Here is an 18,998-nt window from a genome sequence, read left to right on the forward strand (position 1 = left end):
GGCAACGGCAGGACCTATTTCGGAATACACTAGCCATGTCACTTGTTCTTTTCGTCGGCAAAACATCGGAGCTCTCGGCAGTGATTGCCTGCTTTTAAAGTGCAGTTATATTTTAGGTGGTACTAAAAAGTACCTAATCCGCAAATCACGGCAAGGTACGCACACTGCAACACAGTAGAGATTCAACAAACTGACTTCAACTCGAATACATAAAAGGATGTTGCAGATTAGATGCTTCGGCGTGCTTCGACCTCCATCGGCGTAACCGAGCGAACGAGCACAGTGAAGGATGAAAGAGCGAACACGGAGCGCAGCGGATGATGAAAGACGGCGCGAGGAGGAACGCGTAGGAGGAGGCTACTTTTGACGTGGGCTTAATGTGGAGGGTAGCAGAGTACGCATAGAAATGGTCCATTGTCGGGTCATCCCTCGGTTTTGGAGGCTTGAGATTACTGGACCTCATAGCTGTAATAACGTTCATCGGTCAGAAAAAGTCTTTTTTTGGTCAGAAAAAGTATTTTTTTCTCTGTGTGAATCTGCGCACGTGTGCTCAGATTCACACAGAGCTTCACACAGGTCATACAGTTTGCATAAGGATGTGCTGCCCCGTATTGTATTTCGTCATTGTCTAATGTCCAATTCATGATACCCCGATACTAGCGGTTTGAGCTCCAACCTCCTTAAATCCTTGGGGTGCACATATTCATCGAAGTTTCCACCTACTGATGACTGATTCAGGTTCTTAAATGAGTGTACTACTCAGCGCATGCAGGAGGAGGAACGCAGATAACATTGCTAAAATTAGCGGGATATATACATGGCCGACTTTTATGCGGTATAATTTTGTATAATTACCCAAAATAAGGTGTGCGACTTGTGTTGCACTCATTGCCTTAGAAAGCTCTTACCTTGCCTGGCATTCACCAACTCTTCAACATTTGTGCGCGGCTGTTGTTTTCTCCCTCTACGTCCCGCTTGCCGAGTGAAGGTTTATCACGGTGCGCGTCTGTGCTACGCAACTGGCTTGGTGTTTGACATTGTGACAATATGCAGTTTCGCACTCCTGCACAGAAGCCTTCCATATAGCGCCTGCGGTGTGCATGGGCACTGAGTAAAATCACTGCATAAGCCATTCATGCCTATGAAAGGGATGCCAGTGTTAAAAAATTATGCTAAGAAATCAACTTCGGCGTATCGGATACGCTCGCCAACATCAGAGCCCACAGGGATCTCAGCCCATTTACGTCTGTTTCCTTTGTCTTTCCTAGTCGTGCCATATTTTCTCCCGTTTCTGGACAGGAAATCTTATTACGAAAAATAATGTGTAAATAAGATTCTTCTATGCGCCAGCCGATTGAACACCACGCATTGTTTAAGCAATCTTGCCAAAGACAACGCGACGCTGCACGCAGCTGACGCTTCACTGCCACGCTTGCGTGCATTCGTACAGGCACCGGGTGACACACATTCATAGCGCACCCGGCAGCACCAGTCAACTTGACTCCGGCGTCGCCTTGGCCTTGGTCATAGTGTGGACGCTGATATTCATCGCCATCATTCTTGGACCGCGCTCACTGAGGAAGGTGCGATTCCACAGAGCGTACTATTGCTCACGACGTAGACGCCAAAATATGTTGCAAGTGTCCTTTGAAAGTTTGTGGAATGAAATGTACGATCTAAAAATATAATATTCCAATATTCCCAATGCGCAGTCATCATATTCGGTGTGTCATTTACAAGTTTCTTGGCCAAAGATTTAGGCTAATAACATCATATGGGTGTCAACCGGTCTTGCTGTCAAATCTTAGCGCCAAGAGTGCAGAGTTAACATCGTGATCTGTTCTTAAAAAAGTTAGTTATTGCTTAGTTCGATGACGTAGACGGGTGTACAGAAGCACTGGTGTGCCGCACATTCTGATCTGTTGCTTAGCCAAATGCATATAATAAATATTTTACTTATATGGCATATATTTTGCTGGGACAATGTGAGAGAAATTATATAGGCATGTGGATAATATAGGTATGCAGGATCTCACCGCTGATATTATTCGCGACGCATAATTGCGATGGCAATAAAAAAACTAAGTGGGAGCCAAGCTTTGATTTGGCTGCAATTGTACAATACCTGTGAGGGACCAAAAGCAATGTACTTCATGCTCACTGTAAATTTACAAAACTTTGCAAACAATTGTGCCACAGAAACAAAAGGAGCAAGCTAATATGCGATATTATTATCACTCTTAACTGTTTCCATGAGGCACTGCTGGTTCTCCGAAAGGATTGCCCGGGAAAATTACTAGCATATAAAGTTGCTTTCAACGGAATCGCAGCGTGTGGCAAAATGTGCTTCTACTAATTAGCAGTCACCATTGGCTAGCGTTCTTCTGGTCTTTACTCTATTTTTCACTTGGGTTTTCTTGAGAAAGTTTGTTTGCCCCATGCCTGGGTAACCGTATTGGATGCTCTACAGCTATGATGCGTTACTGATGCGAATTAGCAGGCGACGTGAATTTCTTGTGCTAGCAGTCGCATATTGATCGATGCGAAACTATTCGTACAATATTTCTGTAACTGGTGGAACAGCCAACCATTGCATATCTTTGTGTAGCTAATTGTTGTGCATTTTGTCAAGCATAAGCATCTTTATAAAATCCATGGCGAAAAATGTGTTCCCATAAACAGCGTTCCGCCTGTTTTACCGGATCACGACACCAGTTAACACGCTGATCTTCATGCATGTGCTGAAACATCCACATGTGCCTGCATGACGCCAAAATAGTTCCGCATGTTCCCCTCACACTACCACGTACATTGTCTCATCGCATCGAGCTCTGAAATGCTATAAATGCCCAGTCAATGGCCCTATTTAGCCAAGTTACGTAGTATCAGCTGAATTGTCCCATTAATTCTGAGTTGAAAGCCGTTACTATATATTGTTTGCTCACAGAAACGCCTTACATATTTAGAAGGGCCTAGGTGCATCCCAAATGAGGCTTTTACAATTTATTGTACTTCTGAGACTACCGCTCTAATTAAAGTCTGATCAAGGTAACTATGCGATTTCTTGCGGCAGCTTTTCTCAAAGTACAGTAATTTACGCCTGAATACTTTATTTCATTTCGAAATTATTTAAATGGTCCAAATTTCCCACGATCATTAACTTACCACTTTCTGTACTCACAAAACACCTTCTAACCCTTTCGCTGTCGGACCTTTCTGGCCGTGACGCACCCCCAGTGTCGGCTTGGTTTCAGGGAACGAGCATAACAGGGAATGAACGTAGCAATTTATTTTTGATTATGATTGGTATACAAATAACATAGTCAATGCAATATGCACATTTCAGTGTTCTGCAGCTGTTGTTAGTAAACATCATCATCATCATCAGCCTGACTATACAATCCGTGCAACATCCGAATCTGACGATGCGGAACCCTCTTCCTGGCATGCGACTCTGTCCGAGTCCGAATCCGAGCTCAGCTCGTATTGTGAATCGGAATTGAGCCACCGCTCCAATAAGCAGACGAAGGTCCCGCGCGCTGAGCCATCCGAAAGTAACCGCGCGCAGGGAGGATGCGCTTTCAGTCGCCCGCACAACGGAGAGCAATGGGACGTTGTGCGATCAAGAAGACAGAGGGAGATGGAAAAAGGCTAAACAAAGTTCGAAGGGCTTTACGTTTACTGCTGCAAGCCGGAAGCGAGGGCGCGACGAGAGAGCAAAAGCAGCAACGAGTCACTCTTTTCGGAGAGGCAACGGCACGTGCGCCTGAACTTGACGCGCCGTAGCAGGCACACCAACAGAAGAAAAAATAAAAACCTTCAAACCAGCGGAAATGGCAGAACAACCCTTGAACCCATAACCACACGCGCGCGACGCATGATACAGCGAACACGGAGCCACCGCGCCACTCAGCAAAGAGAAAGTGGGGAGTGGCAGTCGCGCCGTACTCTTCAGTACATGGAGTGACACAGGTCGGGGCGAATATACGAACTTGCAGAAAGAGTCAACAGATAGCGTGGCCAATCCAGGAGCGCCAGCTTTGCGCTCTGGCGCGAAATTTTGAACGCACGATAGAGAACGTACCGGTACGTCAGTGACACCGTGGGGGGGAAGCGCGATGACGTACCGGTACGTCCGTGACGTACCGGTACGTTCACAGCTCGCGCTCACAGCTTCACAGCTCGCGCTCAGAAAAACTTACATCCGCAATTTGGCGGACACTGACGAATACAGAGTGTTTGAAAATTAACTGGAGCAATGCATCATGGTGCGTAACGCATCAGATTCATAATGCTGGGAAACAGAACACATAAACGAAATCCTTTGCTTCATCATGCCAGAAATATGCACAGTGTATGCAGTACAGAATGTAGGGGTTCCTAATTCCTCGATAGTTTCAGTATTTCCGCTGAAACAACTCGTGTAATAGAAGTGCTGGGTGAAGGTGTATCTTTTGAAGTGAGGCATTTATTCCATAAGGCTATGTGCACCAAAGAGCGTACAGTGTGTGTTCGCATCGACGGTGCGCAGGCTTCATTCGTGATGATGGTGACTCGGCTTTCCATGCTTGCCTTGCTCTGCATTGCTTCCTGCACGCTGAGCGGCGCCAGGCAAGGTATGCTTTCACTCCTGTGGCCGGACTTATCGAAGGCTTACTCCGCAAAGGTAAGGGGTTCGCACATAACAAAAACCACTTCACATGTCGTGTGACAGTGCGTTCTCTTCGTTCTATCGGGTTTACCGGTTCTCTCGTAAAGCAACGTGTTGTCAGGCAGTTTAAGGATGATGAGCTCCATGTCAGACGTTGACTGAACACTGCTATTTAAGGGGCTGATAATACCCATATTCGCGTATCATGGATGCATGTTTGAACCCAAAGTGCAAATAAATGCGCTGAAGTCTGTGGTAGTCATGGGAAAAGGACTGCAGTAAAGGTCCCGAAATCTGTGCCCGAAAAGGAATCAACCAAGGTAATAAAAAGGAACCTATTTTTCATCTCAAAGAAAGGTTAAATGTCGATAGATAACCGACAAGAATGAGATGCCCTAAGAATGCCCAATTCGGCCCCGAGTGCATATTTTGCCGACATTTTCTCTGTTTGAAATGGCAGCTGCACCTTCGACTCTTCGATAGAGTGCGTAGTGATAAAAAGTTCGCATGAAAGCTCCCGTCTACCTTTGCAATCAATGGTGATACTCTGGGATGCATAAAGGCACGGGTGACTATGGTAAATATGCACGCAACATATGTGTCAGACTAACCCGCGTGAGCAATGGAAACATCGGCCGCTTTTTCACAATTTGTTAAAATGTTACACGTAGTGTGAGTAAATGAGGCATTTAAATATAGTTGGCAATAAATGTCACTTCAACTTGTGGCACTGACCATATAGGTATTACAAAACGTGGCATGCATACATCCCACTGGACATCTAGAGTCTCAATCTAAATTTATTTTTGACTCTGTGCTGCACTAAACAAAGCTCCTGTCATTTTTTCTGTGACATGCGTAAATGAGGCGCTCAGGAGAAGTTTGTAGCTAATTTTGTTTATATAAAAGAAGTCCTTAGCTTAAAAAGTGGGGGGTATATGTCCCACTCACAATAAATGTATTTTTTTCTGAAGAGTGGTACTCATTTGCAGCACTAAATTTCTAGGCTCACAATGAAAATATATATGTAACTACTGTCCTTGTAGGAAAGACCGAAGCACGACGGACAACTGTGTACAGTGGAGCCTACGAAAAGTTAGAAAGAACTTCCTTTTACATGCGTCGAACACAGCGCGTTTCTGTGTGCGCATGTTTTCGCAGGTGCATTCACAAGGAGGAGCTTTGCAGTCCAGGGGCCCTGTGAAGTAAAACAATCGCAGCCTGTTTTTATTCGAATCTCCTGATGTCAAGGGCAGTATACCTTAAAGCTATTCAAACTTTTCTATTCCACTTCTGCAATGAGCCCTCCGCGAGTTTTCAAAAATTTTGTTGGACCACCCCCACTTCGCCTCTCTGTCATGCGACGTTACGAAAACAGCAATAGCTCCACATCTAATATGACGTGAACACACTGGTTATTTATCATTGGAAAGAACAAAAGCAAAATACCTATATATGATTAAACGCCTTTTCACAATTAGCGCTCGGGTATTTGTCAAAACTTTTCAGCCGGCACCCACCTCACCTGCCTCTCACGCGGCGTCAAAAAACCGCGAGAACTCACCACGTCAAAGAGACGTACATGCGCTAAAGATGTATAAATGTGCCGAACAAAGCTGTATTTTTTTCTGAATAGCCGCAGGCTGCCCCGTTTTGAAACGAATAAAAGATGGCTGCCGCCGATAGCTCAGGCACTGGCTGTTCGCACTTGAAGGAAAGCATGGACTCACTGGTATACAATAAAGCTTTTTGCGTGGCCGTGTAAGGTTTTCGAGCTCTTTCGGCACGTTTACAGCCTTGTTCTGCCAACTCTCCTTTGCTAACGATTCATTTTAGGAGCATTTTTAAACTTACGTTGCATGCTGTCGCGATTTTCTACCAGTCACCGAGCTAAGTAAGGGAAAACGTATCAATCACAGACCCTGGCACCAGCCTCTTCATCGTGTTATCCATTTTCCGTGCACTGTCTCGGCCCTATAGAATGCCTCTTCACTTGAGCGTGCTTCTCGCTTCCTGGTAGCCAATTACAAACGAAAAACCGATCATTGTAGGCAATGTTATTCGTATTTAAAGCAAACAAAAGTGACCTCTTATCAACGAGGAGAACGTTTGATTCGCCTCTTCAGACAACCCTACGGGTCACCGCCTGATGCTTGCATCCGCGGTTAAGCATATTTGACGCCGTGAGATTGGAATAAAAACATATTGGAATAGTTTTACGTTAAACACTCTTAAGCAAAATTATACCTTTTTCCCCCCACAAAAATAATCGTCATCTGTCTTGTCCGCATTTCCTTTCTTTCGCGGCGAGCCGGGTACTAGTAATGAACGGCAGGCGCGTTATCAGCATGACATAACATTCCCGACAGTCATGTAGTGGGTGCAGCGTTTTCAAGAAAGGAAACGTGAGCAAGGCAGATGATGATTTTTGTTGTGTGGCAGAGATGCATACCAAAGGGTGTAACTTTGCCCAAGAGTGTAGGCCCCAAATTTGCATAACCGCCGACGCAAGCATCTGGTGGTGGCCAGCAGCGTTGTCTTAACAGTCCAATCAAACGCTCTCCTCGCTAGGAGGTCATTTTTGCTTACTTTGAAAACGAATCGCATCCCCTACAAGGAGCGCCACTCCTATATCATTGGCTGGCAAAAGGCGAGAACCCCGCTCAAGTGCAGAGAATTGCGATGGGCCAAGTCAGCGCAATGAAAATAGCTAACATGATGAGGAGGGTGGTGCCAGATTCTGTGATTGGCCCCCTTCCTTTTTCTTAGCTTCCAGTGGCTGGATGAAATGTGCGACGGAAGGTAAAAATTCTGCTAAAACGGACCCTCAGGAAAGAGTTCGCAGAGTGATGTCTTAAACCTACCAAAAGGTCTCGATAACGTTATACTGTCACGCGAAAAGTTTCATCATACGCGAATAAATGTATGGACTCCGCCCTGTGCGAGCAGCCATTGCCTGAGTGATCGGTGAGGAGCTATCTCCTATTCCTTGCGGAACAGGGCCATATCTGGCAATTCAGACACAAATTCAGTTTTGTGCGGCATACTAACGCACCTTTAACGCATACCCGTCATTTTCACTTTGACGTGGTGAGTCTTCCCTGTTTCCTGACGTCGCGTGAAAGAAAGGCGAAGTGGGCGCAACGTGAAAACACTTTACCAATAGAAGAGTGTAAATGGCAAAAGCGTCGATCAGAAACACTTTTATTTTGTTTGGTCTTATCATGTATGATCAGTGTGTACACGTCATATAACATGGACAGCTATTGCGGTTTTCTTGACGTCGCGTGGCACGCACGTGAAGAGGGTAGCCTGAAATGTTTTTAACAAATCGCGCAGAACTGATTGCAGAATTGTTGAAAACTTTCCAATATCTTTACGTTATAGCGCCCTAGACATCGCTTCAAGATGAAGAAATGGGACCTTGATGCCGGCGAAATGTGTAAATTTAAATGCAAGAAAGCGGAATAAGTTTTCGTGCATCTTATGAACAAATGTGTCCCAAACTTGGGTAGCGTTCCAAGGATGAAAGAAAAATTTTCTAGCCTTTGCACGCTTGTCGCTCTCTTAATTACCATTCCAAAGCAGTTACCACATGAATTGTTGAAACGGTTAGGTCGACGGTAGCACCAGATAAATTAGATAAATGCGCCCTTTTGCTGCTCATGAGCGTTCTTGTGCAATCATAAAGTGGGAATTACATATCTCACTATTCCCCAAAGGGTTCAGTATATTTATGCAACAACCGCCGTGGTCGCTCAGTGGCTATGGTGTTGGGCTGCTGAGCACGAGGTCACGGGATCGTACCCCGGCCAGGGCGGCGGCATTTGGATGGAGGCAAGAACACCCTTGTATTCAGATTGATGTGAACCTAAATGAACCCCCCTAGGTGGTCGAAATGTCCGGAACCCTCCACTACGCCGTGCCTCATAAACATAAAGTGGTTTTCGCAAGTAAGACTCCATAATTTAATTTTTAATAATCATGCAACGCTACAGTATACTTCGCACATAACAAAATTTCCACCGACTTTCTATTGCGACGATCGCGAAATCAGCAACTGAGTTCCCCGTTGTGCAAGGTGGACAGCGCTCCCTCCATTGCAGTAACAGCACCCTACTACGAGAGCACCACGTCCTCATGTTTAAACAAGATAACACTGATATTTTCACGTAGTAGTGACGGCAAAGAACACAGTAGCAAAACTATGAATGATAAAACTAAGTTTTATTGGGCAAAGATGTGCCCACAAAAACAGTCTACACTCAAAGCACAATGACAGCAGTGTACACAGTCGGCGATTGTCGAAATATATCGGCGGGTCATGCGCGTCAGCGTTGATGCATGAGTCATAGAATGTTCCAGATCAATCGGTGGTACCCGAGTGTTTTCCAGAATGTACTACACATTTCGCGTTGCGCATACAATCAGATTACACAAGGTCCGGTGACGACACACTGTGGAGAGAACCATCGATAAGATTCGAGAAACTTCCAATACACGTGGGCGCGTCCAGTGCCAAGCGATAATGATCAACATTTCTTAGCCAGTAAAAAGTGGTCACCGGTAAAAGATAAACAAGTGCACGTGTCATTATTACTCTATGCAGCTAAAGTATTACAACATGCAAACGTCAGTACAGCTGCCAGCCGTTTCTTATGTGTTCGCGCGCCTTAACGTATGCGCATTACGTAAATGGCTACCGGTTTCTATTTTCTCTCTTTCTCTCTCTCTCTATGTATATGTATATATATATATATATATATATATATATATATATATATATATATATATATATATATATATATATATATATATATATATATATATATATATTGGTGGTGGTGGTGGTGGCGTCGTCTGACGGTGTCCACTAGAGTTCTGAAAAGGAAAGAACAAAGCTATGAGAGGGCTTTCATGATCACCATGATGAACATTTTGGAGATTTACTATGTATTGCTTTTGTTGATATACATTGTGTTTGGCTTCACCAAGTGCACTATGGCTAAAGCATCAGTACCGACTGCCTTGACTTCTTGAGGTGGCAATACTTGCCAGGTAGAGATATCGTTTGGTATTAGGGGTCGCGCGTTACTCTTTTAAATGTTAGACAAGCCTAGAGAAGGCGAACCAAACAATTGGCCTTGTCATAGCTACGATATCACGCTACTAAGTGTAACCTGTCAACGCTATCTTGATATTTTGTGTGGCATTTCTGTTGTCACAAATCTCGAATAGTAGTGCTCAGGTGAGCGAAATTCCTGGAATATTGAGTATTTCATATCCCTTCCCTAATGCCACTCTCTCAACCCTGGCTCTTGCGTGCACATCTCCGCGACCTACGAGGTCGAATCGGAAAGTGTTTGCTCCTACTCTATTTAGTAAAAGTAGGGATGTAAATCCGAAGTACACATATCTATTCCCAGCGGTGCACTTTTGCTGGGCCGGCCCGGCCTTGTCTGCCAGTAGCTCGGTGACGAGGTGCTGCTGTTACTTGTTGAAGAGGGCGGTTGGGCTTCACACTTCCATGACATACGAGAAACGAAGTTTCATTCGCTTTCTATGGGGCAAAGGGTGAAGGCCCATTGAAATTCACAGGGAAATACAGCCCACGTATGGGGAAAAGTGTCCCGCGTTGAGAAGATTTTTTTTTTCCGTTTCCGTATATTTCGGTTTAGGCTGCTATGAAAGGTGCTAGGTTATGCACATAACATTATTTGCGTAGTTGAAAGCTAGCTACCTGCCAACGCATTTTTTCCTTGGTCGACGCATTGCAGCGCAACAATACTCATTTCCTCCTCTTGTTAACAGCGCGAAACGTAGGCGGGACATGAGACGAGAAAACGACACAACAAGCGCTGATTTTCAACCAAGTTTATTTGAAATAAACGCGGCTTCTCAAAGCTTTGCCCATACGAGTCGAAGACACGTATTGTACCTAATGTGAAACACGCAGTTATTTACCATATATATCAACAATCCCTGAGCAAAAGAGGCACTACGTATGACTGAGAAACGTTTCAGACATAAAAAGCTACTGCAACTACCCCATAACTGCGCACTACGTGCAAGATCAAATCATACGGGATAACGCATTCTATATTTTCATGTGATCGATGCCGGTTTAGGTTTTAATTGATGTCGCAACTATCTCTTCTTTCCTTGTCGCACGCGGCAGACGTGGATATCGGCATCTCGGCACATGTTCTACAGTATCAGCCTGGCCCTGGGCATGACCACCTTCTTCGCCAGTTACAACAAGTTTGAATGGCCACTCCTCGGGTGAGCAGAGTCCAGCGTATAGCGTGCGTCTTTTTGTCGGAATGCACTGACTCGGTGCTAGGTGTCGGAGTCATCGCTGCGGTCGGTTTCTTCAAAGGCATAACACTGGCAGTTGGGATCTCTTATCTCTAAAAAAATATACTAAAGCTTCCTGTTTTGGTTTTGTTATGACCCTTGAAGTTAAAAAAGCCGTCATCATCACTATTATTTGACAAGGTCGTGGTAGCAAATGATTATTTTCGGGTCCATTTATATCTCTGTATCTCATAGCGGCTATAAGAGTGGAGTACTTTTAGAGAAGCCATAAATAAAGAAACAGGCAAGTACATCAATCTTGTCTTGCCTCAAAATGAGTCCTAAGCAATTCATTCGTGTAATTTATGTGGTAATGAATAATAATAATAATATTATTTGGGGTTTTACATGCCAAAACCACTTTCTGATTATGAGGCACGCCGTAGTGGAGGACTCCGGAAATTTTGACCACCTGGGGTTCTTTAATGTGCACTTAAATCTAAGCACACGGGTGGTTTCGCATTTCGCCCCTATCGAAATGCGGCCGCCGTGGCCGGGATTCAATCCCGCGACCTCGTGCTCAGCAGCCCAACACCATAGCCACTGAGCAACCACGGCGGGTAATGTGTTAATGAAAGCATGAGTTATATAATATATGCGAGTTGCGCACGATCATTGCAAGTCATCGGGACAAGCTGTGGCTTTTGAAGCTTCCCTAAGTGGCATTAACAATCGATGCAAAATCGTGTTCTTAAAACAGTTATTCCTGATTATGTAGAGTCAGAGTGGACAAGAGCATCTGTTTAATGTTACAATTAAATTTTTATGAGCATGCACAACCACAAATTTATCAGCAGCTATCATTGCAAGGCATGTAATTCAAGCTGTCCGAGAGTGGCGCTAGGTCCAGCGAGACAAGCTTCTCTTGAAACAAAAATGGCAAGGCGCAATATTAAAGGAACACCAAAGGCAAATGTTAGGTCAAGCTAAAGAGATATGTTTGTGCTCGAGAATCTCTAAACTGTTGATATCATCCCGAACAGTGCTTTCATAATTGAGAAACTTAGGTAAATGCAGGATATGCTTAGAGGTTCCCCTGGGACATTCAAGCACTGGCCCGATGAAGAAAGCGCTCCTCGGTTAAATTCTGTCACTAGTGATCAAGCGTTCGTTGCAAAAACCATCCTTGTATTGAATTATAAGGCGAATGAAAATTCCACTCGTGTAGTTCTATTGCATGTTTTAGAAAAAAGAAACTCGTTGAAGCTACCGTTGACGATAACGCAGGTGGTCGAAAGGTTTCATTTTCGCTCGACTCCATGGCACCCACACTTTCGCGTTTCATTTGTTTCGTTATCGCGTAAAGCTGCACAGGTTTTGCTGGCTCGCAAAACTGGCACAAACTGCAAGTAGCAGAGAATTCAATTTCCATGTGATGTCGCGCTATGCCCGAAAGGTCTACGCCACTTCACGAGAAAGCAGCTACTGCGGCTAATACACCACTACGTCTTGGCTCTGTAGTGCCATCTGTCGGGCAGGTTTTACTCACCGACCGCAGCGAAGGGTGTTGATGGCCTATACAACGTCACCACCTCCCAATTGGCTGGCTGGAGTTTGAGTTTCGAAAAAAGCATTCAGACCCTTCAGATGCAAATATGTTGTAAAGTAAATCTTTTCTTTGCGCGACACAAGCACTACGAGGTTTCGGGAATTGTATGTAAACAGCCTATGTCGACAGTGAGCGGTGATTCCTTTCATGTAACTGAAACCACTGTAACAGTGAATCACGATGCATAAACTTCTATAGTAGTACTCAATGCCGCACAATATCTAAAACATCCATTCACTCTCCGACAGAGAGCGACAGAGACAGCAGTTAACTTTATTACATGCCTATTAATTCTTGAGACCCTGGCAGAGGAGCAAGCGTGGAGGCAACGCGGCCCCGACGCGGTCAGCCCACTCTGCCAGCATGACTTAGCATTTTCGGTCATCAGAATAGATCGCACGCTCCCAGGGCTCGAGCGTGAGAGCTTGCCGAGGAATCATTCTTGGTTGGGAGGTTGGAAGGGCACCCCCAAAGTATGTGATCTTGGTCTGCGGTTAGTGCTTCGCGTTGCCTGCAGTTAGGTTTAAACTCTTGCTTAGAAATTTCGGCCAACCTTTTGCGGCTTAGCACAGATCGAGTCTGTACTCGCCGTAGGATCATGGCCTGCTCCTGGGAGAGAATCGTGCTCGGGAACCTAAGTAAACTGAAGCTATTGAACCTATCCTTTCTGTAGACGTCTTATTGCATTAGGTCCATCCAATTTTATAGTGTAATTTCTATTGCTCACTGTCCTTGAAGTCCTTTATATCCTGGTTATTTTTATTTCGCCTCCTCTCGAGGCCTGCTAGACCAGCAGTACCGTATACATAAATAAATTTTAAGAAATGTCGCAAGTGTGTAAAGAAGAAATCATCAATTACAGTCGCTACTTGTGCTCGCTCAAACGGCGTCAAATGAAGCATAACAGGCCAGGGAAACTAAGACTTCTAAAGGTGACTTCACATCTACCAATATGTGTGCTATCATTATCATTTTTTTTTCATAATGTGATCTGTGATCATAAATATGCAGCTTCAAAACAGAGATGAAGATGACAGAGGAGATGTATGAAATCTTAATTACGCTGGCTTCAAAGCAGCGATTGAAGAGGTAACGCTAAGAGATAAGCTCTCCGAATTAACGTAGGACCTAATAAGGAAACGACAAAACATGAAAGTGTCCAACTCAGGAGATCGTACAGAATTCCCTGAACTTTCAAAACCGATTCGTAAGGATAAGGTAGGGGATATTCAAAATTATAATATGAGAAAGACTGTGGAAGCAGCAAAAAAAGGACGCACCATGAAATCAGTGAAATGAAAGCTTGGCATCTGACAAGCCATCATGTATGCACGGAAAGATAAGCAGGGTAATATTATGACAATTTAGAAAATATAGTAAAAAAGCAGCGGAAGTGTTCTATACTGACCTTAACAGTACCCACACCAGCCACGCTACCTCCATTCTAAGCAGTAATAAACAGGATACAGAGGCTCCTCCTGTAACTAACACTGAAGCTAGAAGGGCCCTGCAAGACATGACCCGAGAAAAAGCGGCTGGAGAAGATATAATAAGCTTCAATTTAATCAAAGATTGAGGAGATATAATGCTTAAAAAGGTTGTGGCCATTTATAATTAATGTTTGGCATATTCAAGTGTGCCAGACGAACGGAAGAATTCCAATATGATACTAATACAGAAAAAGGCGGACGTAAAATAATTGAAAAATTATAGGCCCGTTAGCTTACATCCAGTATTAAATAAAGTATTTACCAAGATATTCTCCAATAGAATATCTCAGCTACTTCAAAAGATACTGGTCCGGGCTAGTTGATTACAATTCATAATCAGTGGTACTTGCACACCACTTGGAACGAGGACTGAGAAACAACAGACACAAGCGCAAACTTTCAACGGGTTTTCATGGCAGGCAGTAAAGTGATTTATTTACATGCATGAATTTGACGCAAGATGATACACATAAGGAAATATGCATGTTCAATCAACAAGACAAACTTGTGGATGTGCATCCGCAAGAGCTAGATAAATTCTAAATAATACTTGTGATACCCAAGGCAGACATGTCTTGGGTATCATATCTATCGCTCCGATTTCGCAAAATCCGGCACCGTTAAGATAACTAATTTCATTTTGTGATAGTCCCAATGAAGCACGTGTGCAAGTCTGTCTTGTTGATTGCACACGCGTATTTCATTAATAATTTCGTGTTACGTCACGTTCATGTAGGTATAAAGCTACTTGACTCCCTACCATTAAAACCAGTTTAAAGTTCGCGTTTTTCTCTGTCGCTCCCCAGTCCTCGTTCCAAGTGGTGCTAATAACACTGATATCAGCAAACTTTGCTTTCCAGGTGACATTGTCCTGTTCAGCGACACTGGGGACAAATTACGACTAGTGATTAAGGACCTTAAGCAAAAAAGTGTAATAGTGGGGTTTGAAGATTTATATCCAGAAGACAAATGTAATGAATAATAGCTTGGCAAAGGAACAAGAGTTCAGCATCGCCAGCGAGCCTCTAGAGTCGGTGAAGGAGTACGTGTATCTAAGTCTATAACTCACAGGGGACCCTGATAAAGAAAAGAAAATTTAGAGACGAAAAAAAATGGGTTGGAGTGCCTACGCCAGGCATCGCCATATTCTGACTGGGATCTTACCGCTATAATTAAAAGAAAGCGTGCAGAATTTTTGCATTCTACCGGTGCTAACACATAAGGCCGAAACGTGAATGCTTCCAAAAAAGCTCGAGAATAAGTCAAAGATTGCGAAGAACGACGGAACGAAAAATGTAAAGCGCAACGTTGACATCAAAGGAAGCAGGGATAACCGAAATTGTAATTGACTTTCACAGAAAAAAATTGAGCTGGAAAGGCCATATGATGCGTGAAGTGGGTAACCGGTGGACCATTACACTTTTCAGCTTTATCTCTGTGGGATACATTACCATTCCCTTTAAAATTGTTGAAAGCTCACAGACTTCGTACACCACTTAGGCATTTTCTTTTAGCTTCCTTGGACTTTCCCATTTCAGTAATGCATGGGTGTTATTATTAACTTTCGCTTTGTCTCTCTATTACTTTCCTGCATATTTTTTTTGCTTTTTTTTCTTAAGCAATTTTTGTAGTGTCATCTTTTGTTGACAAAGTTGAAGCCTTGTTTTTGTATAATACGTTCGTATGCTGCCTTTCTGTTCATTTATGCCTTGTCTCCTAATACCTTTTTTTGTAAATTTTACATGTTGCCATGGTTGTTTGTATTATTAATTGTAGTCATCATGTACAGGAGGCCCCATTTCAGTTTCTAACTACGGGACCTCCTTCTGTATATACATATGCTGTAGGTATCCCCATTTTGTCAGGAATAAACTGATTCTGATTCTGATTCTGATGAAGAAGCTTCGAAATGATTTCAGGTGCAGCAAGTGATAAAAGGAAACATGGTAAACCAAAGGTTAGGAGAGAATATTACGGCGATGTACTGTAGAGACAAAACGTGTGTAGCTAGTACTGCGCTTCAGATAAAAGAAAACAGGGGAAATGAGCAGGTAATGTAAACTGTAGGGCAGATAACAGGCAGTCCGTTAGAGTTACAACATGGCTCCCGATGAAAGGAAAGTGCACTCGAGAATGATAGTGGATTAGGTGGCGTGATCAAATTAGGAACTTGGAAGGCGTTAGAGGTTTTCGGCTGGTGCGAAGCAGGTGTAATTGGAGATCACGGGTAGAGGCCTCCGTCCTGCCGTGCACAGAAGCAAGCTCATAATAATGATGAACATCATGACATTGAAGCGATGATTGTTGAGATGCAAAAATTTCATTTTCTCGTTCACTCTCCTATCGTCTGTTCGATAGCGCGTCTGTATAAGTTTATATGACAGGAATATGAAGGTGACTACATGAGCACTTTGTTTCAATACGTAGTTTTGTGCCCGTGTTCATCATCTTGCTGCGTCATGTACAGCAGGTTGTCGCTGCCAGCCTGAGAATCCCAGTTTGACATGAGCGTGTGTGCCCATCGACGTTAAACAAAATTAAAAATTAGGCAGCATTGTACGTAGTAGTTTGTGCCGCTACAGAAAGACTTAGTGAGGAGAACAGCAAGATGAAGTGACAATAACATCAATCAGGGGTATTGCTCTGCCCTGTGATTTGGAGCTACCTGTACATAAGTTCCCTGCAAGTACTCTTCCCGGCAATATTTGGTGGAGGCACGGGGTAAGCTTGCCCCAACCGAGATCTGGGTTTCTGCAGCGAATGACTGCTGTTCTGCTGCTATGGCTAACGACGCTGCCTAGTCCACTCACACAGCACCAGTACCTACTTGTATTCCCCTACCCACTGGGCCCGTTTAACGTTCACCGGCACCGACGAAGCTGACGCTCAAGAATGGTCGGCATGGTACGAACGCGTGAGCAACCACAGCAAGTGGGATGCCGTAATTGTGCTGGCTAATGTTATATTTTTTGCGAGAAACCGCTAATCTGTGGTTTGAGGTGCGCGAATGTGACATTACGACTTGGGACACATGCAAAGAGGAGCTGCGCGATCTTTTAGGAAGCCTGTTAGACGCCAGTTAGCAGCGAAGAAATAGCTAACCTCACGTACCCGGATGTCCACGGAATCGCACATGTCGTACATTCAGGACGTGTTGGCTCTTTGTCGAAAAGCACATAAGGGAACATCGGAGCCAGATAAAGTCGGCGACATTTGAAAGGGTAACCTGGTTCTTTGCAAGAGCTTTAAATGGTAGAGTCCATCACAGTGGAGTTGCCGGCGCTTCGAGCAAGCTAGGAGCAATTGTATTGCACAGCGCTTCAACCGGCTTCCCAATATTTCTGCCACCTCATTCTGCAACCATCTACGAACGACCTAGCGACGATCTACTCAAAAGCTAGCATCACCGAGTTTGACGCAAACTATCTGCCGCTAGAAAGAGGCCATGGCTCCAAGCACTCGTGCACGACGGATTAACCATCTCGCTCATTCAAGCCGTCATTCGCAAAGCGATTGAAAATATGGAGATTCAGCCAACCGCTGGCCACTGCTCCGACCCTGCCGCTCCTGTCATTGCTGCTACTCTTGCACCCAGGTTGAATACAAACCAATGTGTTACCGGAAATCAGTGAAGTGGCGAACATCGGGAGACAGACCTATTTGTTTCGCATGCTCTCGGGTCGGCCACATCTTCAGCCACTGCCGCAGCCGCTCGCTCTCTTCACCTCGGCCTTACGCTGACCTCCGCTGATCACTACAATGCGATCTTACTAGACGGAGAAACAACACCAGCCGTTCGCCCTCATCACAACTCCGCCAGTCCCATTCGCCTCCATTTCGACGGTCCCCATCCCCACCTTATTCTGGCCGCTTCTGGGGAAACTAAACAGTGCAGCTTCCGGATGTGAGGCTGCATGGACGACCGAGACTGCAAAACGACTGTAGACCCTTGCTGCCAGACCGAACTTAATCGAAGTTTTTGTTCACGGTGTTCCAGTTAGAGCTGTCATTGATACCGGAGTTGAAGTGTCAGTAATGTGCTCAGATCTTCGTAGTCGTCTCCGAAAAGTTCTAATACCTGCCGAATTGCTTGCCGTTCGAGCAACCAACGGTAGCAACGCAGCCGCAATGCGAATGTGTACAGCCCGCGTAACTTTTGCCGGTCGCGCAACATCTGTTCTTGTCATTCTGCTAGCCGAGTGATCTCACGAACTGATTGTTGGAATAGACATCTTGGCAGCCCACACTACACTCATTTATTGTTCAACCGGTGTTCTCCGCCTCGGGCTGCCAGAGTAATTTGGCGACACTTCTGCAGACGAATCCCCACTTCTGTGCGTTGAATTTGTCCGGCTGCAACCGGATGCTAGGATTTACGTTCCTATGTCTCCTTTTCCATCCCTTCGTGATGGTCAGTCAATACGTGGTATATCCGCCCTATGACGTTCTCCTGACCCTAAAAATAGCAGTCTCCAACGATGTTGTCACAGTTATCTGCGAGCGTGCGTGGCTCGACCTCATAAGCATCGCAGGTCTCCGCAGGTTATTGCTCAACCTGTCATAGCCGCTGTGCTGGACCCTTTGAATTACTTCGCGGTGGCTGCGTTAACACCTGATCTGCCGTCGCTTACTGCTGGACTCATAAATCCATCCATCTTGAGCCATTTTGATCCATCTGCCTACACGGATGTTCGCACTGATGCAAGTGGCCACGGCATTGGCGCTACCTTGTCCCAACATTGACGAGATGTAAATCGCGTAATCTCTTACGCTAGCCTCCTTCTCTCAGCCTCAGAGCGGAATTATTCAGTACCTGAACGCGAGTGCCTTGCTCTCGTTTGGGCCATTGCTAAGTTCCGCCCTTACCTGTTCGTCAGACCTTTTTTTTATCGTCACAGACCACCACGCTTGATAATGGCTCTCCTCACTCAAAAATCCAACAGGCAGTGGC

General features: G+C 44.7%; 1 protein-coding gene across 3 annotated transcripts in view; it reads left to right on the forward strand.

Annotated features, from left to right (window-relative positions):
* Window positions 1–18,998, forward strand: part of LOC135911057 (sodium-dependent noradrenaline transporter-like) — a 119,329-nt gene that overhangs the window by 30,502 nt on the left and 69,829 nt on the right. For all 3 annotated transcript variants that reach the window (XM_070532352.1, XM_070532353.1, XM_070532354.1), the window contains exons 5-7: window positions 1,451–1,583; window positions 4,532–4,666; window positions 10,830–10,933. In XM_070532352.1, the coding sequence (XP_070388453.1) occupies window positions 1,451–1,583; window positions 4,532–4,666; window positions 10,830–10,933 (372 nt within the window). The remainder of the gene's footprint in view (window positions 1–1,450; window positions 1,584–4,531; window positions 4,667–10,829; window positions 10,934–18,998) is intronic.

The sequence above is a fragment of the Dermacentor albipictus genome, chromosome 1 (genome assembly GCF_038994185.2).
Source record: "Dermacentor albipictus isolate Rhodes 1998 colony chromosome 1, USDA_Dalb.pri_finalv2, whole genome shotgun sequence".
Taxonomy (NCBI): domain Eukaryota; kingdom Metazoa; phylum Arthropoda; class Arachnida; order Ixodida; family Ixodidae; genus Dermacentor; species Dermacentor albipictus.